This window comes from Anabas testudineus, chromosome 4 (assembly GCF_900324465.2).
Source record: "Anabas testudineus chromosome 4, fAnaTes1.2, whole genome shotgun sequence".
NCBI lineage: Eukaryota > Metazoa > Chordata > Actinopteri > Anabantiformes > Anabantidae > Anabas > Anabas testudineus.
This window is the reverse complement of record NC_046613.1, coordinates 23,108,749-23,133,936: the sequence shown is the minus strand read 5'-3', so window position 1 is coordinate 23,133,936 and position 25,188 is coordinate 23,108,749. Positions and strand designations below refer to the sequence as shown.

The window sequence follows — 25,188 nt, the reverse complement described above, 5'->3', positions numbered from 1 at the left end:
TTAGAGCAGCAAGAGGGAGTTAGTTTTACACAATCTTTGTCCATTTATCTCCCTTCAGGTCTAATTTATCTGGACTGTGAAAATATTCAACATTTCGCTCCTCTGCGACTCCCCCTGAAGCTCACTCTGTCCCTCTGGTACAACGCCACAGTAAACATTCACTCCGTGTTTGATGATTTAGGATTTGGATGCATGAGACAAGATGGGGCAAGAGTGCCTCCCTGCAAATCTCTTCAAAGTGTCTCACCCAATTCATCATTCTTATTGTCATATCTCACCTCCTACACCTTTTTCCTGAGTGTTTATCCAAGTGCAACTCTCTTCTGTCTGTATCATGCTTTTATTAGCAACAGCCCGAAGAAGCCAACATGTATGTCAAATATGCACGAGGCCTTATTAACGCAAAAATACCCAAGTGGTCCACTTAATCATCCATTTAATGGAACTGTGACCTGCCATACGAGAATCTTAACATATGTGTTGGGGCTATCCAGTTGCAACAAACACCCCAAAACGCCCAGACGACCTTAAGAGGAAAAGCAGTTTGGATAATGGACAGAAACCTAGCTCCTTTTGGTTGACTGCATATCACAATGTGTTCTCTGAGCTGTCCAAGAGGAACTCCTTCAAGTAAATAGCAGGATTCATCAGTTGCATTTAAATATTTATATATTGTATGTTTTAATTAAAAACCCCTGAAATACATGTTGCTTTAACATAAGTCAGTTGATGCGTCGTATTCCAAACAACAGAATTAAGAGGCTCCATGATCTAGATATCAGATATCATTGTCAGTACTTTAGTAGACAATGATAATGTAATAGTTTCGTACTGCTCATGCATCATGTACATGTCCATGTGATGTGTATGCTGGTGAAATAAGCCTGATGTGTGTGTTCATGCATGAATTTGCTGGAGGTTCTGTGAGATTTTATTGCTCTGAACCACAGAGGAGGGGGGGGCAGACCCCAGTTTATAGAGTTGCCGCTCAAGCAATGGGTCACATTTCACCTGCAATTAACACCCCAAAACCTGCACATACACACACAAACATTTCTCTCCATGCATTCACACAGCTGCTTTTGCTTACCCATCCTGCTTGTACGGAATACCAAGTCAACATGACAGTAGCTTAGTAGCTTCTGTCACTTTCATTAAATGGTTGACACTTGACCATGGAAGAGTGTACACGCACACACACATCAACTTATGGATATGGCTGGATGGGTGTGTTGGGGCAGCGGGGGTCGAGGTGACAGAGAGCAGAAATTGTTGTCAGGAGGTTTTGGTGATGAAACCTAACACGATCTCCTCCTATGCCCTATTAGCTCCCATTTTACCACTCCAGCTGCGTTTATTAAAACCGTACGGCAGCAGGCTGTAGGTATTTATCAGCTCCCTGAGTCACTGCTATAAAGATCGAGACACAGAGATAACACACACACACACACACACACACACACACACACAGTTATGTATACAGTACCATAAAGTTCAAGTATAGCAAGGGGACAGCGCCCTCTAGGTCACAGCAAAGTCCACTTGTTAGACTTTGTTAGTATGAATCCTGTGTTGGCCAGAAACCAACGCAGCAGAGGCACAAATCATATGCTATACTGACTACTTTCCTGATACTGTAATGACATGTCGAAGACGGCTTTGGAAAATTTTGACACATGAGAAAATGTTTCACTTAACTGTATTATGTATTTTTTATGATTTCATTCAGGATATGTCAGATTAAAAAGTGAATCAATAAAGCACTAGCTGCAGCCCTACATGAAACTGTCCTATCAATACCTTCATTTTATACATTTATATATTTATATATATGATAACATTGTCTGACAGAAAGTTAATGATGACCTTTTGCATGCTCTGTAGTTCTGGATAACTGTTTCCACAAAAGGTTTGAAATGGTGACGTAAATGTCTAGTGTACTGTACCCAATCCTCCAGCCTGGCCCTGCTGTCACCTCTCAGGCCAAAAACATGTGATGAATGGCCCTGCACTCTCATCAATCATCTGTGATTGGCCTTGATCTGAGCTGTGATTGGCTAATTAGCCTCATCTGTAACCATTACTGCACAGAGAAGCAGCTGCAGCATAAAAAAGGGATAAGAAAAATAAAGGAGGTGAAAAATGACACCATCAGGGCTGTCCTGTCACCTCGTAGGCCTCCGTACAATGGCAGGCATCAGACAGACAGCTCCTACCACACAGGCATAACCACACCCACACACACACAAAGACTGCAAGGAAACACCCTCCAAAGCCCAGAATTTCAGGTAATTATATTTTGAATCTAAATATGCAAACAAGACAAGAAGAGGGGTTGTGAGGACTGTGTGTCAGCAGGTCAGCCACATCTCATCTGGCAACAGTTTCTCCTTCACTACAACAGCAAGAGCAGCAATGCCAGTGCCAGACAGGGAAAAAATAAGAGTCAGTTATTAGATGTCAGAGGAAAATATCTGGTAACTGGGTGGTAAGTGCCTGCCAGATGAGTGTTGGACAAGTGGGAGCAACAGTTTGGTGGAGCGTTGATCTAGTGACGCAGCTTTTCACAAGTAGAAAACACCATATGGTAAAAGGTTAGGAGGCTCAAGGGAGTAAAGAAAGAACAAAAATGTCCAGGTAGGAGAGGAAACAAATTAAAAAAAGGCAGAGAGAAAATGAAGCAGGATAGAGCCCGAGGCGAGAGAAGGGCCAAAATCACCACGCTGACTTCAGCTCCTGCTCCCTCCCAGCAAGCCCTCTTCTCTGCACAGGAAATGACTCTGTGCAGACAGAAGGGGAGGAGGTATGGGGGGGCTCTAAACAGCTGTACCCAGCATGGGCCAGCTCAGGGTGGGGGCACAGGCGGACGATGACAGTCCTCAGTAAAGATGACGCCTACATCTTTACCTTTCCAGATACAGCCTTCACTGAGGGATTTTTGTGGGTTTCCTTTTCTCCTTGAAATTCTTGGACTCAGACATTTGCTCTGTATTGCTAAATCCCAGAGAACCACATTCAAATAAAAAGGGCAGCCAAATGTTTCAAACACAGTCACAAACCTGAAAGAGTCCAAAGCTTAACCCCTTTGAGGAAAATGAGATCAGGAGGATTTAAATTATTGTATCTCTCTAAAGCGTTCAGTTCCCAGCATCGATTCCATAATAACATAATAATGATAATAAAGAGCTCCACTGAGACAAGCTGGGCAGCTCCAGGTCTGTCTGCTTGCCTGGGAGGGACACCCGATACCCAGCTAAGATGATGCCCAGCCAGCCACATGCCTTCAGACGTCGTTAGAGCAGACACACAGCACGCCCCTCCTGCCACCCGCAATCCATCCACAGCCAATTACAAGCAATTTCCCTGTCCTGGGTGGGGTGAGCAGAGGGAGAGACAGAGGGAGGAAAAGCAGTTGTCAGCCTAAAGCAGACACACATGGTTCTGTTTACAAATTGCCAGTTGTTTGGCCTCGCCATAGTAACACTGCTGACACTGGCTGGATGAATATTTGAAAGTAAGACAGAGCGAGGCAGAGAGGGGGTCACTGTGACGGCTTTGATGGTCCGCAGGGCGGGGTGGACTTTCAGCGGGAGAGATGGTTCATTGATGCATAATGTCCCACAAACACGCGTCTGTTTTCCTCTTCCCTTCATCTAACCCACCCACTTCCACCTCCACACTCGACATCAGTTCCCCTCAGCACCTCCAGCTTCTGTTTGGCTTCCCGAAATCAGAGTTTCCGAAACTAGAGACGCAGAGAAAGGAGGTGCCTGATTCACCAGAAGTAGAAGGCTGGTGGTTCCCACAGGAAATCTGGAGCGTCTCAAGCCAGGGTGCCGTGGACAGGAGCACACACACACAACAGGATGAAGGAACCTGCTGACTGTGACCTAAAATCCAACACTTTTCTAAAGAATAAGGATCATTCACACTGAGTCAATCTCAGTATTTCAGAGCACTTTGAAATATTTCAGCTTACAGTGGTTTCTGGAAAATCACAGGCTGTCCCCTAGGTTGCTCAACTGCTGTAAATACTACAGCAGCCCTGACCCTCCAGTACAGATCCAAAAATGTAGAAAAACCACAACAGTGTAGTAGGTTTAAATACTGAACTATGAATAAATGTAAATGTTTTATAGAGCATTCGTTTGTCTAGTGAATAAAAAAAGAAAACATGACGCTGTGTTCATGTGCATTAAACAGTCACTGACCATGTGATTGCATCATTACCAACGCAGGTTATATGTTACTATTGCACAACAGATGAAGCAAACATTAATATAAAATATGCAAATGTATTGTCAAATACAATCACTCATCTAAATAGCCATCCGCTAATGTTACAGCTGAATTACAGACCAAACCTGTTTTACACTGCAGATGTCAATTAAGGACATCACAAAACGCCCAGTGCTGACAGACAAGCAACAAAAATAAATCACTAATTTGCTTGTGAATTTTATTGTGACAGATATTACATCTCAAGCAGGATGGATGAGTAATAATGGATTTTCTTGAAACTGCTTAGGTTTTCCTGGCTGCACAGTATTGTGGTCTTTTACATTTGTCTTTTATTTTTCTCTCTATTTTCTCCCTCTAATATTTGCTTTGCATTTACAACATTCCACAATCCAACATCTGTGAGAAAAACTCAGCTTCTAAAATCGTGTCTCCTACATATACAGTCGTCCACTGTATTTTGTCAGATGTGAATTTGTGTTATGTGACTGTGAAATACGATCACACAAACAGATTACTTTTCAAAAACAAGAAAATGTTTGTGCTTCAGTTTTGCCAGTCACATCTGAAGTCAGACTTCCTACCACATAAGGAAGAATATTATTCAGTGTGGTTTCAGTCGGATATGACTGATCAGGAGCTTTGCCAGATCAGGTAGTGACTGATGCTTTCCTGACACATTTGACACCTCCACACCTCGCTTTGACAGCATGAATTGCCACTGCAGTTCAACTCAGCTCCACCAATGTAACCTCTCCACCCACAATCCCATCTCAAAGAACATCCCCTCACTGCCTCTGCCACCATCGCCTTCTAATAATAACACAGAGCGCTGTGAGGGGTCTGCTGTCAGACATGGCAACCCGTCGAGTCTTTTATCTCTGAAGCCACACACAAACGGTCCAACCTTAACCTATCACACACTTTGACACACAGAGGAATGTGCACTTCCTTAAACACACACACGTACTGGGGAAAAAACACAGAGCTCTGTCTGCTCCTGGACAAGACGACCCCACTGTTCGTTTCATCTCCCCACTCCTTTCTCTGCTTGCTGCTGGCACCATTACGTTAACACAAACACCGTATTTCTGTCATCGTCCCCAGGACGCGGCGTTCCCTTAATATTTCTCTTTCTTCTGCGGGCGTTCGGGGAATGGTGATGGGGGCATGGAGGGATCTGGGACATGGGTGAATTGTGGGAAACCAGAGTGCAGTCTGTGGCCTCACAGCATGCAACCTTCTCCCTCTCCCCCTTTCTTTCTCTATCTCTGTTTCTCTTTTGGCAGAGAATCATACGAGGCTTCATGCAGATCACATATTGTGGCCTCAAATGATCTGGGAAAACATGCCCTGTTAATGCTATGTGCACATCTGAACCCCGTTCAACTCTGAAACACTGCACGCACAGTTTATGTGTATTTCTCTGGGCTTGTGTGCAGTTATGGTTGTGTGTGTTTTACCTCCACATAGTCTTTGGCGTGGCCCCAGTCCCTCTTGGAGTCCAGGTTGCCCAGGCTGAAGCTCTCCAGTTGGCCCAGGTGAATTTTTGCCACAGAACGGCTGATCTTACGTGTCACAAAGTTTGAACCTAAAACACATACATTAAAAATGCTTGATTGACAGGTTCTAAATAGAATTACAGTTTACTAGGATATAAATATAACAGAGGTTCAGTTTGGGCCAACACAAACAAATAGAAACAGAAAAAACAAGAAACAGATAAGTGAAATTGAGGCCTCCTCAATGAACAGAATTTAGAAATCCCTACAAAGCTTCTACATAACACTCCATCACCACATATAGACAGCTTTCCAAACCCCTACTACTGCTCCAAAAACTCAAAGAAAAAGCCACCCAGAGTCAAATCAATTCGTTACCACCTCACATTACAGCCACTAGATTCTTTTAGATTCTTCTCTCTCATTTTCCCCTCTAATTCAATGTTTCGGTGTCGAATCTGGGCTGGAAGCCAAAACAAATCTCATAGCATCAGTGTGTCAACACACACACAAAGCAACAGGGAAGTTCCACAGAAAAATGACAACCAAACAGGACCACCCTGCCTCTGCTGGTGCACTGTCCAGTCCAGAATCACCGCATCGACAGCCAGTACATCTGCCAGATCACCCAGCAGTGCTCCTCATTTCGAGTAGACACTTGTGGCGATATTATCTGTGGAAAAACAAATGAGCTCCTAATGACTATTTTTGTGCCGCTAGCACGGTTAAAGAAGTTTTTGGGTGTTTTGGCGGGACACTGAGGGTCGGTATCATGTTCTCTGTTCCTTCTGCGGGGAGAAAGATGCCGCAGAGAGTAAACGGATAAATGTTCGAGCGCTCCAACCCAAACGCTGTATTGTACTGATGGAAATTAACACTAAATATATGGGTGTCATATCTAAAAATGCCACCATCTTAGCTGAAACAGTCTATTAGAGGTAATGTTTAAAAGCCAAAATGGCAGATATGTGAGAATATAATTTCAAAGGAAAGCTGGAAGCTTGCATCAAAGAGTTGGCTATTTTTAGCTCACACAACATCTGCACTGTACATAAATCTCCCACAACCTTGCATGAACCTTTTCAAGACCTCTTAAGAGCTCCTACATGCTGCTTCTTAAACTCATCATGCTTGAGATGAATGTTGCCATTTAGCTCTGCATCCATCCTGGCCATAATAGCGCTGCTATGTCCTGACGCTGTATCACTGCTACCGTGACAAGGAGCAGAGCTTCCATTTAGACACAGGAAAATCCCTGGAACCCAATCATGCGAATACACCAAATTTGTAGTAATTATTTCATAAGAAAGCGACAGCCTTGGGCAGGCTGAGCAGAAACAGACCAGAGAAGGTTAGACATGCTGAATTGAGAAAATACAGCATGTTGTGTGTTAGTAGAGATTCACATGGCCACATGTCAACGCTGCCGTGTCACCATGTTCAGCTGGAGTTTAATAAAGTTTAGCAGTGTGAAGACTTTCTCTAAGCCACACTACAAAATTTAAAACTAAAACACACAATGTCTAGTCTTCAAAGCCATTTCTTTTTCTCGGTTGTCTAGATCAATATTATTGACACATCTATTAGGAAATAGCATGTGTCTACAGAGTGTGGATAAATTCTTGATGGAAACCCCCTCCATTGTCAGGCCTGTCCCGTCTTTGCATGATTGTCTCGTTTGGCCCGGGGCCGTCGTCGAACCTGGCAGGTCATCTGTTCTGGCAAGTACTGCTGCTCCTGCTAACTGTAGCCAAATGTTAACCAGCAATTATTATCTGCCACTGATGCATCAATGACTGTCAGCTTTGTTCTCATCCATATCAGTTAAATTGGGTTTTATCTTACCACAGGGAAAAGGCTATTGTCCAGCTAGGGACACATGAAGATATTTTGTTTTAACAGTTAATGTTTAGCTCCCAAAGAACCAGCTATTTTAATGGGCAACCACATAACGTACGTAGTCGCCTGAATTGTTTGATAGCACACATGGTTATAAGGGAACTGCAAGCCTACAGAAAAACATCATCACAACAATATGGCGGGGGGATCCTCATGTTTTCAGTGGCTTTGATGCACCTGGACATAGACAACACCCTGAAGGGGAGATGAATGCCTAAGTATGTTAAAGGTAACAGAATAATTTAAGTGCAGCTGTTTCAGCTGAGGATCATAAGAAGAGGGATGATGAAGCAGGACAACCTTAAACACCAAAATAAATCTACTGGATTAAAACACACAAAATTGCCATTTATAGTGGCCCAACCAGAGCTCAGACTTCAATCCAATAGAAATGCGGAGGAACGACCTCAAGAGAGCTCTTCACACCAGATGACCTAAGAATACAGCTGAGTTGAAGCAGGTTCAAACTTCCTCCAGGGCAATGTGCAGGTCAACTCCAAAGGTACAGGATGAGCTATTATTATGGCTTCCAAAGATGGTCCATCCAAGTTTTAAAACACTGGTGTCATTCCTTTTTTTCCACCATCACTCTGTGTGTTTAATAGTTTTTAAATAAGAGCATTAAAGATTATGAATGTTTGTGTTTTATGTGCTTAGAAATAGTGTTTGTTGATATCTGTGACTTCGGTGAAGATCAGATCACATTTTATTACTAATTTATGCTGAAACAAAAAACATCCTTGTGTTTATACATATACATATGTATGTATAAATGTGTGTGTATTTACACAGTATGCCCAGGTGGTAAACTACAGTAAACTGAAAGGCAGGGGTTTGATTTGATCCCACACCCAAGAGAAACTCAAGTTTTCAGGTTAAACGCAGGTTGTCAAAACTCTGCAGAGCCGAGTTGGCTCCTAAAAATGTTGCAGAGGAATACAGTGTAGCACAGTACCCCCAATCAGTAATAAAGTTCATTATTTCCCCCCACGCACACCTGTAGTCTCCTTGTAAAGCTCACACCTCTGTTTGGAGTGGCTCTGCTCCCTGCCTTCTCTAATTGGTGTGGTGTGGACCAGAGTATGGGCCTAATGGACCAGCCTGCCTGGCTGTGGACAAAGCCTGTTCTGTTGCTGGCTGGGTGTTAATGTGTTTCCTTTACTGGCAGCGACACCGCAGGACAGCCAGAAGGAGGGGATGGAGGGAGGCTAGAGGGAGCCGCAGGGGCTAAAAAGAGGTTTCCAGCCCAAACGGGGCAGCAGTGGCCGTTTAACCTTGCCCATGGCCCGGCGGAAAGACTAATAAAACCATGGGCCGTGAAAACTGAGCAGACAGCAAAACCCATGCCAGAAACTGACACTCATTTTCTTTCTCTCTTATTCTCACTTAACCATTTCTTTTCTTTTTTCCATCATTCCTTTTAATTTTTTGGCCACAGAAGGAAAAAACTTAACACAAAGACTTTGTTGGCACAGCTGGGCTGCAGTATGGGGAGAAAAGGGAGGAGGTGGAGGTTGAGCAGAAATGTGCAGAAATGTCTCCCATCCAAAGCCAGGCCATGTGGGCTCAGACAGAATGGTGACTGGATCTTTCGGCTGGGGGCACAGGTCTGGGGGAGTGAAGGAGGAGACTGCGGCTTTGATGGATTTTGGGTTGACTGGCCCTGGTTGCTCAAGAGATTCTGTTGTTAGAATCACGCTGCTAAAGAAAGGTGACTTATGGACTCTGTCTTCAAACTGTGTGACAGCCCTGCCCTTACACACTCAGACCTCAGTCTGACTCACACGTTTTATATATTACTGTCTGTGAGAGTATTTATGTGCATGTACTGATTGAGATTCAACCGCAGTATGAATTCTTCAAATCACTCTTCTGTAACATTTGTTTTGAAGACGTAATGTGTGGTCATGGCTCAGTCGAATGGTGCATTAGCTCTGGAAAACTGAAAAGCTGAATGATTTCAAGTCTTGAATTATGTCAAACATTTATCAAGTTGATTTTAATGTTTCGTTTTCACAGGTAGAACTACTTTTTTCGTTGCCAAGTCTTCTCTTCCAACTTTACGCCTGGCGTTTGTTTTTCATCACTAAGGGAATCTGTTCCAAGGTGATTTACAGGATGTTAGTAAGTTCTTCCTTTTCTTAATAAAATGTGGAATGACTTGGTAAACCAGACTGTTTTAATGAACCACATTGCAAAAATACAACCAAGGATTGCACACAATAGTATTTTGGACACAATTGGGTATTTTCAAAAGTGAGTCACTTTGGTAATGCACATATATTTTACAGTTTAGAAATCCGTTCGTGAGCCTGTCTGTACGGGATACGTTTTGAACGTGATGTAAAAAAAGATATAATTGTGAATGCAGTAGGGTAGTCATAGAAACCCCTTAGGTTACCCAACACAAAGTTTACACACCTGTTTTGGAATTCAACCAGAACTGCAAATCCCATAATCCCACTCTGTCTTGGCCTAAGGGAGTGAAAGGCTTTGTGGTAGATCTGGAGCAAAAAATGCAACCCTTAATTTCTATCTCCACTCCCACATGTCCAAGGATTTAGGTCAACTCTGTAGCTCTGTTAACATCACAATTAACAATTACCCAACTTATTTCTCTTTACTGAGTCATGAACAAAGTACCTAATCTGCAGGAGCAGTGAGTGATTCTCAGGGAGAATCTTTTTTTTTTTTTTGGCCTAATTCCACCCAGGGTAAAAACCTGTCATTGTCTACCTTTAAAATTATTGCACAACTGACATTCAAACTCATCTGTAGAGCTTTGACAAAGGGAGAATTTTTGTGTTACATCCAAGATAGGTCATGCGCTTAGCACTGCCACAGCGTCTATTCACACCTGACAGACCGCTGTGCTTGTTCTAGGCTGACTCAACTGGCAGGGAGTGTGCAAAGAAAGAAATGTGAGGTGAGGAGGACAGGAATGGGGTAAAGACAAAGACCAAGAAAATCACTTTTTTATGAATTTAAAAATTCCCCATGTGATGTAAGAAAATGGATGGGTGAGTGTTCAAAAGTGTGGGGAAAAGAAGGGAGGGTGTGGTGAAAGAGAGGGGAGTAGATAATACATGTTTTTCTTATGCAGGAAGACTGACAGCACCACCTCCACATTGCAGAACCGAGACTGAATGAGGTTTCACTCTAGTATTAAAAAAACAAAGATGTAATTGTGTCTGGCAGAATCCAACAGTTTGACTAAATCAAAGCACCATGAAGTGACATACTGAAGTTCAGTTGTCCTTCTGCAAGGCTTTGACAGGGTTTGACAAAGGTTGAGAGATGCAATGATGTGCCCTAAACCTGCAGTGCAATGAGCGCAGACAAAGCAAGCACACTGTCAACAAGATTCTTGGTCACCATGGTGAAATAGGACAACAAACACATACCTTAGGGCAGCAATAGGGATGAGTGAAGGTAGAAACTATAAAGATCACGTGACGGGTATGAGAAGCACATTTGGGCCCTGTGACACATGCTGGTGGAAGGTGTGGAGGGAGGAGAGGACTCTGTCAACGGCCCTACTTTGAGGCTGCAGACACTCATCACCTGGCCACAGTTCAGCTGATGTTTAGGCGGCTCTCACTCAGGCCTTTCTTATCAACCCCCAACAAAAGAAATATCGAAAAACAAAAAAAGCTCGGCCTGTACCGAGTTCAGTCAGAAGATACCACCAAATCCCCCTGACACCCCCTGACCGAGTCAATGCTATCTGAAGATTTCCTTTGAAAATAACCTCTCCAATAAATTGAAAACATATCTTCTTACAAATCTATCATGCGATCTGACCTTTTCAGCTCAACCTCAACAAAAGCAGAAAGATGAAGCCAAGGCATGTAGAGGCTGAGCGGCTGTATGTGTGTGTTTTAAGGGGCAGCATTGACTTTGGCAATGCTATTTCAACTTCCCCAATGCTAACTGGTCTTCACTCCTAACATAACAGTATATTATTCTATACTGCCAAGCGTGAACCACAGTGCTCTCAGGGTGGAGAGATGGATGAGACGTTCCCAAATAAACCAGGGGATTAGCCGACAACTGGAGCTGGTCAGTAGATGCAACAGTGGATACACATACACAACATATTACTGCGCTGATTTACTGCAGAGCCTTAGATCAACATATGACTAATAACTATAAATTTACCTTGTGTTTTGTCTTTTATTCAGAAAAATTTCTTGGGACTGTATGTTTGTTGAATATGATGACCAAATAAATATATAAAACTGGTTATTTGCACAGGTTTCACTCCTGATCGCTTTTGCCAAGAGAGCGTAGAGTACTGCACTGTATCACATGTCACAGCAATATGGAGTCTATTTAGCACCCCTGCAAATGCTAATCCCCTTCTTCAGAGTTAGTGTGAGGGCTGTTTGTTATGGCTAACAACTAAGCCAACCAAAAATGAGCTAGCCATGGTGTGAGCCGGCCGGCAGATGCAGACTTCTGTTTGCTTTGCTTCATGCTGGATTTCCATTGAGTTATTTGTCCTCCCCAACTGTCCAATTCTGACCCTTCGCTGCAGAACAATGGTGATCGACTGTTTATTGGTTGAACGATCAGGTTTTTATGAGACTGGTATGAGAAACCAGAATTGCATTCCTGTTAGGATTAAGTCATCCTGCCCGTTCTAAGAGACAGAGCTCCTTGTTGAATCCTTCAGAGAAACGCAAATTATGAGGTAAAGTGGTGTTCAGGCTCACTCTTCCCTCTCTAGCTATTCCCAGCAGCCTCCAGACAAAACATTCCACTCTATGCCATGAAGTTGATTGGTCACTCATAGGTTACTTTGGCAGATGCTACAAATAAGTCTGTGTAAGCTTGTTGTTAAAATCAAAAGCTCTCTCATAAAGACAAAAACCTATTTGTTTCTCAAACACAGACGCACACAAACACACACACAAATCCACTGGCATCCTGTGAAAATGACTTCATAGCTTTTCCTGGGTGTGGGAGAGGGTGGAAGAGTGGTGATGCCAAGGCCACTAAATCTGACATCACAAACTTCCTCCCTCATTACCAACTTATTATCCAAAGGTACAAGTGGCCTGTTTCAGGAGGGGCAGCCCACAGGTAATGAATAATGCTAACGTCTCTCTACATGTGTGCTAAGACATATAGTGACACATAGCTCAAAAATACTGAAGAAAGACATTTAGGGTGTGCCTGAAAACAAAAATGTGCCTAGCTCTGGTGATCTGTGAGATGTTCCAGTAGGTTCTTTGGTTGTTTTTGGTATTTTGGTAAGCAAACATTTCAACTGTCACAGTCATGTCCCCACGGTCCGCTCTCTTTTCTATTTGTTAATATTATGAGTTTAGTGTTTCTACTGTTTCCTGTTGCACTGTCCCACAATACAGCATCTTAAAAAATTATTCTAGCTTAACAATAATTATGTTTTTTTGTAGGATTAGTAATTAGTAGCTATGTAACATTGCAGAGATGCAATCAGGCGATTGAGCAATCCAAGCCATCATAAAGAGTATTTCAACAGCTACTTTCGCCTCCATATAAGTCTTATACAAAAGGGAACTACGCTTGGGGTTATTTTGTTGCTACAAAATGAAGTCATCCTCAATCAGTCATTACCCAGAGAGAATGGCACACCTCTTCAGTATGGAGTGGTTTCCATGATGATTCGGGATTCCTTGTACATGATGTAGGTCCCTCATTCTCTCATAGCCAAAAGCATTACCAGATCATCGTCTCCATCCTTCATTGATAGCGTTAGCCTGGCATCTATCATATTTTCAGGAGCCCTTTTGAGTGTCCTCCTTCTCAAGGAGGACATTCTTTACACTGAGAGTGACAAGTCACTCTGCTATTGGAGGAAGAACCAAATATAAAGTAAAATTATTGGTCTACTGGATATGAACTTCATTTACATCTTAACACCTGGGACGGCATGCATAATTGCACTGTTTTGTCAAAAGTAATATTTTAAATGGTTTACATGCTAACTAAATTGTTACAGATGAACGAGGGACATGTTTTCTATGTTTTAGAATCCATTTTTTTACATTCCCATTGTGTACATTAACATGTATCACTACAGTCAGGTATGTTATGTACAACATGAAAAAAAGGGCCATGGTGGAGTTTTAAAGTTTAAAGCACCAATTCATTTAAAGAGGACGCTGCTGCCCCCCCCAGTGTGGCAGCAGCATCATAGAAGGCCCCGGGGCCTGGGTAAACACTGGCCAATCTAGCCAACACAAGCGCCACATAGGGCTGTGCAGTGGGACATCTGGCCACATCGAAGCACAGCGTTCCTGTGCTATGAGCAACAACAGCCATAACTCTGAGAATAGAAGTGGCAGCGGAGTAAAACCGATGACCAGCTGGAGAAATGCTGACTGTAGGGAAGTGAGGAGGAATAGATTAAATGAAGCAAGAGAGAGGAAGAAAGGGGGAAGATTGTGTGTGTGGCAAGAATGGAAAGATAGAAGCAGAGTCAGAGAGCAAGATGAGAAAGAACTGACCGAGATCCAAAAAACAAAAGACAGAAAAGATTTCATTTTGCTGTTTCACAGGGGCACTCAATCAGCCACTGGAGTATTTTTCTGAGTGACTGATTAATCAGATCACGTCCAATCTCAGTTAATGGTTCCCAGACCACAATGTAACATCTATATTTCTGGCCCACCAAGTGGCCATTTTTACAACAGCAGCAAATCATAATATTTTGTAATGTTGTGCAATTTAGCTTGATAAATGAGCATCTAACCTGTGATTCGAATTATTAATTTTATGTTGATTGACTAATTGGTTCAGGCCTTCTTACCTTGATTATTTTTCATGTCATCCAATGTGATCTTTATACTCCCTTGTATGACTCCACATGCTTTATTCTCACCACCTCAGTGGTGGCAAGAAAAAGTATGTGAACCTTTTTCCATTTTCTGTATTAATTTGTCATAAAATGTGATCTGATCTTTATCTAAGTCAAGAGTATAAACAAATATAATGTGCCTTAAAGTAATAACACAAAACTAATTCAGATTTTTCATGCCTTTATTGAGAACAACCATAAAAACCTCTTATTGCGGGTGGAAAAAGTATGTGACCCCTGACATTTAAAAAAAAAGAAATTACAAAAATAAAAAAAAAAAGCTAATTGGAGTCAGGTATTAGCATAAGTTAAGAAAATTAGTTTGTAGGTGTGGACTAGAGCTATCTCGACAAAAACCACTCCAAGTTTTTGAGTTTGCTTAGCACAAGAAGAACATGCTTATGTGAGCCATGCCTCGCCAAGAGGAGCTTTCACAGGATCTACAATCAAGAATTATTGATTGACATAAAGCTGTAAAAGGTTACAAAGTGATGTCAAAGACTTTAGAAATTCACCAGTCTACAGTTAGGAAACAATCTACAAATGGAGACACTTTGGGACTGTGGCTACTCTACCAAGAAGTGGGCAGCCAGTCAAAATGACCCAAAGAGCACAACAACCAGTTATTAATTCCAAGAGTTCACATACACACATTTTTCCACTCGCGCTGTGAGGTTTTTATGGTTGTTATCAATTAAGACTTTAAAGATCAAAGTTTTTTTTGTGTGTTTTTATTTTAGGCACATTATGTTTGTTAATACTCTTGACTTAGATGAAAATCAGATCACATTTTATGATGACGTTTCAGCAGTGAATTGTAATGTCATCTGCTGTTCTGGGTGTCAGATCAGGCTAAACTTATGTGAGTCAATCCAGTGGACGTGGATTTAATGCAGGAAACCATGAAAACTTTTTCTTGCCACCGTACGTCAACTAATTCTCCATTATGGAGACTACTATGCCAGCCACCATATTTGCTGAGCTGGCTGTAAACTACACCAGTTCCCACACCTATCTATCTGTGGTAACCCATTAGGGTTTACTGGCTGACCCCCGACCTTGGCTGGGGTCGTGGCCAGGGCCTTCATTAGGGGATAAATCATAAACACCTGAGTGGCTGACCTGAGTGCAGCACTGAAGCTGCAGTCATGTGGTATTCATTTTGGGTCACAGTGGTGTGTAAATCAGGTTAAACCATCGCCTGCGACCCTCAGGGCTCAGAGCACATATTAAAAATGAGAACACAACCCACTCACTGTGTGTCAGAATGTGTGTGAGTATGTGTGAAGTAGTTATAAGAAACCTGGCTCCACCAGTGAATGAATATAATGTTATATAGAGCATGTAATTGAATACTTTTGTACAATCCAACAATATTTTACTTTGTGTTTTACAGTTTGTTTGTTTTTTGTGATTTCCAATTCATAAAAAACTGATATGATATAATCAGTCCTACTTAGTTAACAGATCATTTGATAGTAGCTAAAGTAATTATTAATCTTTATTATATTAGATAAATCACAAGGTTAGTGTTTCATAGTGATACTCTTACTCATTTGAGCTTCCCTTAAATCATGTGTTTGGGCTCATTATGTCAGTATTGACAGATGGTATTTGAACTGATTGGGTTGCTTATAATTGAGTCTTGTTTATAGAAATCCTTTTAATAGATACTGGATTGTGGCTTCAAAGACAGATTTAATGCCATGATAGCATGAGGTTTTGTATTTCCCTAACACAAAGGCTTTTGTTGTAAATGACTAGTCACTGTAAGTCAGAGCTTTTCCACCACACCTGATGGTTACTGAAAATAAAAGACTGAATATTCATTTAAACGGTGTTCTTTATATACTGATATAATGTATGTCTTTTACAACTCATGCTTGAGCACTGTAACAGCTAATGGAAAGGCTTCAGAATTATCAATATTGGCTTATTTAAAACAGCTTCAACCTTCATAGAGCAGGTATTATTGTCTTCTCCTTTGTTATTATTAAATTCTGCAACAACATAATTTACCCATTAGGACCAAAAACAGCTGACTTTGTGTTTGTTTATGGACTGGCAGAACGCATGTCATGCTGTGTGCGCACCTCTCCTCGGGCTCTCGTGGTTAAAAAGGATCCCGTTGACAGCGAACATGCTGTAGGCCTCTCTAAAGTTCACCACAATCCAGTAGGCATAGAGCTTAGCTGCACCTGGAATAAAAGAACAGAAGACAGAAGACACATATAAGTCCCTGTTTTTATATGTTCAAATTAAAAGGAGATACTACATCACACAAAAACCCAAAGTCTCAGATCCATGATCCCACCTCTGTACACAGCGCACAGAGATTTTACTTTCTTGCTGTGTATCTACTCACTCAGTCAACAAAAGAAACCACTGTGCTGCAAGAATCAATCAAAGCAGAAACAAAAACACTGATTCTGTCTCATCAAAGCTACAGAAAGACTGAAGGACTCAGTGTTGTAACTACATTACATGTCATACTACATGTGGTGTGTGCTACAAATCATATTTCACCATCAGAAACATGAACCTAAGACTCCTCCTAATTGACCTAAAGCAGGCTTGTACAACGCGTTCTCCCCTCGTTCCCTCTCACCATCTTTTCTCCTCCTTCCTTCTTCTGTGATGAGGGGAATACCGGAGCGAGTGCAGGGAGGCGCCCGTTAATTAAACCGTAGGTCAGGGTGTACACTAGAGGTGAGGGGAGGTCGCAGAGGCAACCCCGCCTCCCCCTCTCCCATGTCTAATTATTTGAAGAGCAGCCCTCCTCATGATGGTATGCATCTCCCATGCAGCCTCAGATTGAGTGCTGACAGATGGGGAAAGTGTCAGTGAGGAGAGCATTTAGACAACAGAGAACATGAAACCTGATCACTCACACACGTGTACAGCCTGCACGTGTGTGTTCAAGTGTGTGTGTGAGTGTGTGTTGAAAGTGAGTGCTGAGTACTGTGGATATAAAGGTGTCTTTGTTCAAGTGAGAGCCACTCCAGTACTCAGTCAGACGTTTGGCCCCGGGGTGTGTGGAGAGCTCAAACGGTGACTGAGAACTGAAGCCCCCCTCTATTCACTAACACACACACACACACACACACACACACACACACACACACACACACACACACACACACACACACACACACACACACACACACACACACACCAAAGTTAAAAAGATACTGCAGAGGTATCATGCAATCTGTGTTAGTATGCCCTTACATGGTCATACACAACTGCCTGACAAATGCAAGGTTGAAAATGTTATGCAATCCGTGTTTCCATGTAGCTCTACAGCACATTACATATTTGTGTGTGTTACCATAAGGTGAGCGAGGATAGAAGGGAGTGGTTTCCTTCTGAGGGATCTCCTGGACTTTGCCGTACAGTTCACTAGTGGAGGCCTGGTAGAATTTTACGTTGTTGGTCAGACCACACGTCTTTATAGCATCCAAGAGACGCAGTGTACCCACGCCATCCACGTTAGCAGTGTACTCGGCCAACTCGAAGGAGATCTGAGAAAGCAGGACAGAGAAAAGATTAAATGGCCTTGAAAGGAAAGTCAAGTTTATTTCTATACATTACAAACAGATGTGTAAATATTCTGTATAGGATTAATTAACTAACTATCAAAGATGACCTGAGTTGAGCTTCACTTAACACTTCATCAACCACATTTAAGTCTTTGGTGTAAGTCCAAGTTATTGCCTGTTGAAATTAAATGATCCTGTTCTCTGTTTGTGTACTGTTAGCTCATTATCTACTCCCCTAATAAAGAGATGTCAGTCTCTGTTTAAGCAGTGGAGCGTGATCATGATGTATGACTTTCTAAATTATGAACACTGCACACCAGCATGTGACATAGTGACATTTACATATATTTATTTATCTTAAAAAAAAAAAGGTAAATGAATGTTCTCTGCTGTGGCTACGACTCCTCCACTGTCTGTTTTCAGTGTGTGTGGGAGACAGCCTCAGACAGAATCAATTTTGAATACACTAATCATTTATCCCCATTGTTTGTCCCTGTAAATTACTGCTCCTTAGTTGTTGTTGAATTTAAACTTAAATTTAACTGGGCTATTTAGGTATCATTCTATTTTCTACAGAGTATTTAGTAGCTTGAGTTAATTTCAATGTTTGGAGTCATGATAGTTCAGCTTACATCATACTGTCTTAGTGTTGACTCACTATAATGTGGATTTCAAATTTCTCAAAAAGTCACCTAAATCTAAAGAGGTGGGAGCAGACAGTCATGCTGAACTTGATTGGACAATGTACCGTTTCTAACCTCTTAACCCAAACTGTAAACCCATCAGGGCTGAGCAGAAAAACTATATCTCAAACCTAATACTCCAACTCCCAGAATGCCTTTTTCACTGCCAAGGGCCAAGTGGGATGGGAAATTAACTTTAAATTAGAAAAGGATGTGCGCGTGCACGACTGCGCGAGTGTGAGATGCAGTGTAGTAGTGTAGTTGCGCTGTTCGTGCCTGTGTGTGTGCCAGGTTGGCCTCCGTCTCCAAATCAGGCGTGACGGTTAAAAGCCATGCAGGTTAGTGGTCACCACACCTGGAGCAGGCAGCATGAGCCATGTCTGTACCGAGGAAACACTTTGGCCCTTTAGTGCTTCCATGCCAGAGCAGTACACACAGTCAGATAAAGACCCCTTATTTAAAGCTGGGACCCGAGAACACTGGGCCTCTATTCCACTCATAGGGCACACACACACATGCACTGACACACACAGTGAGCAGGTTTGATCAGGTTCAATTACGCTGCGCAGCTCAGTGTAATTACCTGTGACGCTCCACTCATGCTTTTACTTTGCATTCTGGCATTTTCATTTACATTTATAAGAGAACATGAGGGGACACTTTATATACCGACACGGTGTACAGTAAACAATGGCATTTTCTATATAATGATGAAGATTATAAGAACAGAAAACAAGAAAAATAAAGATAAAACTTGATGCAGTGAATCTACTATTTGTGTGAATGTGTGACTTTTATATTTTTCATATAAAGGAAATACTGAAACAACAGCGAGTAGCAGCAATGGGCCACTGATGTAATAGCTCCCTCAGATTCTAACAAAAATAAAGACAGTGTGGAAAAGACAATAGGTGGATTTTATTCAAAATGTAGCACAAATTTTAACTTGAAAAAATAAATTTAAAATCACAAATGTGTTTCTATCTATAAGAGTCTGTTTTAAAAGATGGGGACAATTTAGTTGCTGGTGTTTTTCTGTTGGTTTCCACCAAAAACTGCAGACAATGTAAAACCTCACAAATACCTAAATTAAAAACATTTGCTCCCCTAACGTTCTGGCATTTAAACTTTTTTTATGTACATATTTAGAATGTGCTCAAAAACAGGTAAATGGTGGTAAATGGGTTTGATTTGCATGATATATGGATTTTGCACTTTGGAGGATGCATTTTTTTAAATTATACTCGTTTGAAAAATTACTACAATTAATAAATAAATAACAAGTTGGAATGCTTTACTTTCAGCTGACTAACTACTTTTTCAAGAACATCTCACAATCAATCAGTTTAATATTGATCACCAGCATTTGAAATGTGAAAAGTGTGAAAAGAAAAAGATAAGTATGGAAATCTGGCTTTGGTTGTGTTGTGCTATTGATAGTATAACTTACTTAATCTTTGATCAGGTAAAACATTTTGTGAACTTACTTCTTTTATAAAACATAACCACACACTTTCTCCAACCTTGATCAAATAGCTTTTGCTGCCTAAACCCAACCACTAACCAGACTCTGGAGTTGAACTTGGGTCTGTGATCTGACATTTCTGCACTCCTGTATCTCCTTTTTAATAATTGTTGCTCTTCATTCATTCAAAAAAACTCATCTGCATGCATCAGAATTCTTAGGAAACAGGGTGGGAGTCGCACACAAGACCATTGGCTTAATCCCCAACAGCCATAATGTAATCTCAGATCTCTTGGGTTCACCTTCAGCTCTTCCTCATTCACTGCGGAGCTCCTCCTTTCCTCCACCTTTTCCTTCCTTACACATTTCTCCTCCTGCTCTGTCAATGCTCACTCTCCCTGGACCTCATAAACCTGTCTGTTTGTGTGCGAGTCCATCTATTGCACGCTCACGCACACACTCGCAGACTCCAGGTATCAAAACCAGCTGAGAGGGGCAGGGTCCAGGACGTCTTGACAACTTAAATCAAACAAATTGCTTTAATGCCTCCATTCTCTGTCATTATGTAAGGCAGGGCCTGAGCCCTGATGGTTTAAAGGCCAGACGTTTGTGTACACCAGTCTGTGTGGATATGTGGTGTGTATGTCTGGGGGGGTGGTTGCTGGGCCCCTCGGTCAACCTGGCAGACATTGTTCTGTTCTGGGAAGTCAGCCAGGCTCTGTCAGCATTGGGGGTCCGCTGCCGAGCAAATATTCCAACCTGAAAAAAGTGATTTGTTTAAAAAGGTTCTAAATGTACAGGATATATGTGCTGCATTTGGTGGTTTCATTTCTTTCCTGCTCACACAAGGCTTGCTGAAACGCATGCTTGAAACTGGGGAATGTGGCTCCGTATGTGTATGTGCATTCACATACAGCAGAGTGTCAGCGTGTGTCTTGACAGATGTATAAATATGAGCTACAATTATTCAGCCATGGCCTCTCTCTGCATACCTGCATGGCCTTCAATACAGGATAATATGTAGGCATTACGATGTATACACAGAGTGGAAAAATGCAGAGTCTTACTTAAACTTCCAACAAAGAACAAGGAGTAAGGAAATCACTCAGGAGTAAGATCACTTTAAACATGAATGAATAAAAAGACACGTGTCAGTTTTTGGACTAATCTGGTTTAATGTCTATTTTTATATTTTAGGCCTTTAGTTTTTTTGTTTTGTTTTCTTTTCTTTTTACATTTCTTCATAAAAGAACATTTTTAGTTTGACACTTTTCCATTTAACAACATTAACAGTGATAAAATCCTTTGACTTAACTATTAACTAATGCATAATACAAGCATAATGTGTTTTTATAAAGATTTATCCTCTAAATTAATTCACTGGTTATTTAAAGCATGCTTTTTATATTCTTTATAATTATAGTGTAGATGTGTTTTATGGATGTTATGATTTTATATAGGTTATTATTTAAAAATATATATTTAATTTGTAATTTCTTTTTCTATGAACAGTGCTAGAAAAATAAAATTACCTTGATAAATAATCTGTTGATATCATTTAGTATGTTACAGTATATTGACTATACAAATGCTTTTTTAAATGTATTAAACTTGTAGGTTTTGCGAATTTCTTTGATTTTTACAAGTACAAAATATTCTAAATAAAAAGTGTGTATGAATGCCTATCGACTTCAGTGATAAATAATTACCAAAAACTGTGTCAAAATTTTGTAGATTGTCTTCTCCACAGAAAGTCTTTTCTTCTGAAAATTACATTCTCATGCGACAAAACTGCAACTAGGACTATGTTTTTATACCGAATGTAATCAGAATTATTATGTTCTTATTATGTTTTGACACAACATAATTTTTGACTGAATAAAGAAGTTAATTTGTAATGTGAAAGGAGGTTTCCAGGAGGTGGCTGCCTGGATGGAGAGAGTAAAGTGAGAGGGCTAACAAATGGCAGACAGATCCAGAGTCCTGTGTGAAGTTGGGTTTAAGGGAAAAAGAAAACACTTTGGTTAGGATTAGAGAAAGATCGAGCTTTTGTTTAAACTTTAATACAGACGTGTATTAAGTGACTGTTAGATTTTTCTATTTTAAGCCAAACCACGACGCAGGACTTTAATGACCTGTGTGGCAGCAGTGATCTCTGATTCTACAGAAATTACAGAAGAAACTAGTGAGAGCAGCTGGACTTCCCCTCACTGAGCGTCACTTTCTCCTTTTTGTGAAGTACACTGAAACTGCAGCACATTCCTACCAACCACAAATACCCAAATAAAGAAAGATGCCCTGGAGGTTGAGCAGTCAGGGAGAGAAAAGAAGAGATAGGCATGGAAGAGAAGAAAAGAGACAGATAGAGAAGGGAGAGAAAGTGAGTATGTGTGTGCATGAGGAAGGGAAAACCACAGTCAATTACACCTTTACTCATCACATTACAGGCCAATTGAAATTAGAGCAGTCGTGTGTTAACAGGGCAAAGACAAACAGGCTGAATTCCCTCCAGGAAAGAGATGTTTAGACCCGACTTGGCAACACATGCACCACGAGACAGATCAATTACTCTGCTTTCAACTCAACTACAGTATCACTCATCTGCATTCAGCAGCCAAGATATAGACCCCACTTTCCCCTGCAAACATAAAGCCTCCTCTCAGTGTTCAGTGAATGATATTTTTCTTCAAATCAGTAAACAAAAGAGTGCAAATTATTTTTGGCCTATCATTTTATGGCGCCTCTCATTCACACATGCTGGGAAAGAATAGCCCACAGCACCTGCAACTTTGCTAGAGACATACACAAATTAGATGCCTGGGGAACTAATCCGAAAACACATTGAAAAGTTTTCTGTAAGCTCATTTTTAACCTTCATTTCTCTGTTGATTTAATGGTACATGTTGCCTCAGTTTACATAGATGTGGGTAATTTGATTCCTCTCCTATGTTTAGCCAAATTAAACTACTGGCTTAAGGTTTAGGAAAGATCATCTTTGTGGTTGAAAGAAACCAACAGTGACTGCTTGTCGGAGCCGGAACACAAAACCATGATCTATAGTCACAAACACACATTCTTGTAACAACCAACAACCAAATGTGACTTGTTCTGCAGCACACAAGGTCATGATTCACATGGAATCAGGAAAATCAAAAAAAAACACACAAACAAAAAAAGACAGTTGGTAATTATAATTTTAGTTTAAAATGCTCTCAAAATATTGTTATATTCAATTGTATTTTAATCAATTTAAAGACAACAGTCATGGTGAAAACTTGCTACGTGTCTTTAATGCATAAATAGTAATGGTGTTTTATTTTCACATCAGGAAAAACTATGTGGACCATGAGAAACGTTAGTGTTAAATTCAGTCTCTTCCTTTGTACACTGAGATTTATAGTCATTTGGGAGGTGTTGAGTCTTGTACATGGTCATTTCATCAGAAGCAAGTTCACTAAGTTAGCTGCAAAACGATGGCTTGTTTCCTTTGAAGAGTAAATTCTTCAAATGCACAGAAATTTTTATTTGGTCAAGTTTACAGAATTACGCAACTTTAATAAATAAACAGATCATTCTAATGACTGACCTAGATTTAAGAGTTCAAACAACAACTTGTTCAATAAACTAACAAACCTAAATCAACCAAACTAAGACAACAGCTGACACAATATTGCAATATTTAATCAGGATAATTAAGATAGTTAAACAAGTTTTACACAGTCTCTTTTTGCCTAGAAAATTCCTGTACTGCTAAAGGCTTGGTGAATTTAGAAAGACCCAATGTTGCAATTGCAGGACTCTGATTTATAGAGTTGTTGTTCATACTGCCCATTCAAGGCGGGTTTACCGTACCAATACGGTATCCCACTCTAGGGGTGTTTTTTTTAAGTTCAGTGTGCATTATATTGGCAAAGGAGTCTTAAGAAAGGGTCCACCTCCTCACCAATATAGCAGAGTTCCTTATAACTATAAACATTATAACTGGCGGATGGAGAAGTACTTTAGTTCCTATGAATCAATAGTATTCAGATTATCCACCATTGTTACTTTCTCTGATGTGCCCTGTATAACACACACATTTACCCATATGACTGAGTTTAGAAATCAATGTTTTAGAATGAGAACATCTAACATTGGGATCAGAGGTATTGGTATTTCAGGCTCGATACTAAAATGTGGCCACGTGCATCCCGTTTGCTTTTATATTTCTTGAGATGTGCACATGTGGAAAAGGATATAAAAACCCTTCTAAAGCTATGAGTATTCCCAGGAGCTTAGTGATTGTGAAATAGAAGAAATTGACTAAATAAAAAAAACAAAAACTCTTTTTTTGCACAATTAAGATTATGACTAATTTTGTAGAAATATGCTAAGTTAACATATTCCTGTAATAACTGAAAAGTTTATGGAAACATGATTTTGACTTGGTCGACTATTTTCAGTGTTTTCTCAAGCTCTCTGCTGCAGTGTCAGCTTCTGTTACTGTATGTAGACCCACGCTAACAGCCCACTCTCCACAGAGAGCTCCATCATCAGGAGTTGCTGTGGTGAAACTTAAGCAGGGAAATCTCTCCATCTCCAGTTCTGTCTTGTTGGAATTGTGTCACTATCGCTTCTATGCATAAACACATACACACCTGTTGGAAAAACAAAACTGATATTTTTTTTCCTTGCACCGTGCCAGATTGCATTTCCCTGAGATGCAGACACAATACAATTAAAAGCAGAGTGGGAGGGTTGCAGAGCGTGAACAGTGAGTGACAGGGAGAGCAAGACAGACAGCGTGAATGTATGACATTACATCATCCACCTGGAATGCATGCAGCTTTTTTTTTGTTTTTTTTCTTGCTGGGAATCGAATGTCCTTAAAATATGTCACAATCAACCTCTGCTTACGCAATACCAAGCTCCAGGTATGAAGGTCTGGCATGTGAGAGTTCACCTGACCTGACAGCCATTGCTTCCAAACATCCCAAAGCATCACCGTGATGCTTAAACAGCACAGTACATA

General features: G+C 40.9%; 1 protein-coding gene across 1 annotated transcript in view; it reads right to left on the bottom strand.

The window, feature by feature from the left end:
• Positions 1–25,188, bottom strand: part of gmds (GDP-mannose 4,6-dehydratase) — a 141,950-nt gene that overhangs the window by 78,089 nt on the left and 38,673 nt on the right. Inside the window, exons 5-7 of the mRNA XM_026345649.1 lie at positions 17,819–18,011; positions 16,581–16,685; positions 5,703–5,830 (exon numbers count right to left, since the gene is read on the bottom strand). Coding sequence (XP_026201434.1) covers positions 5,703–5,830; positions 16,581–16,685; positions 17,819–18,011 — 426 coding nt within the window. The remainder of the gene's footprint in view (positions 1–5,702; positions 5,831–16,580; positions 16,686–17,818; positions 18,012–25,188) is intronic.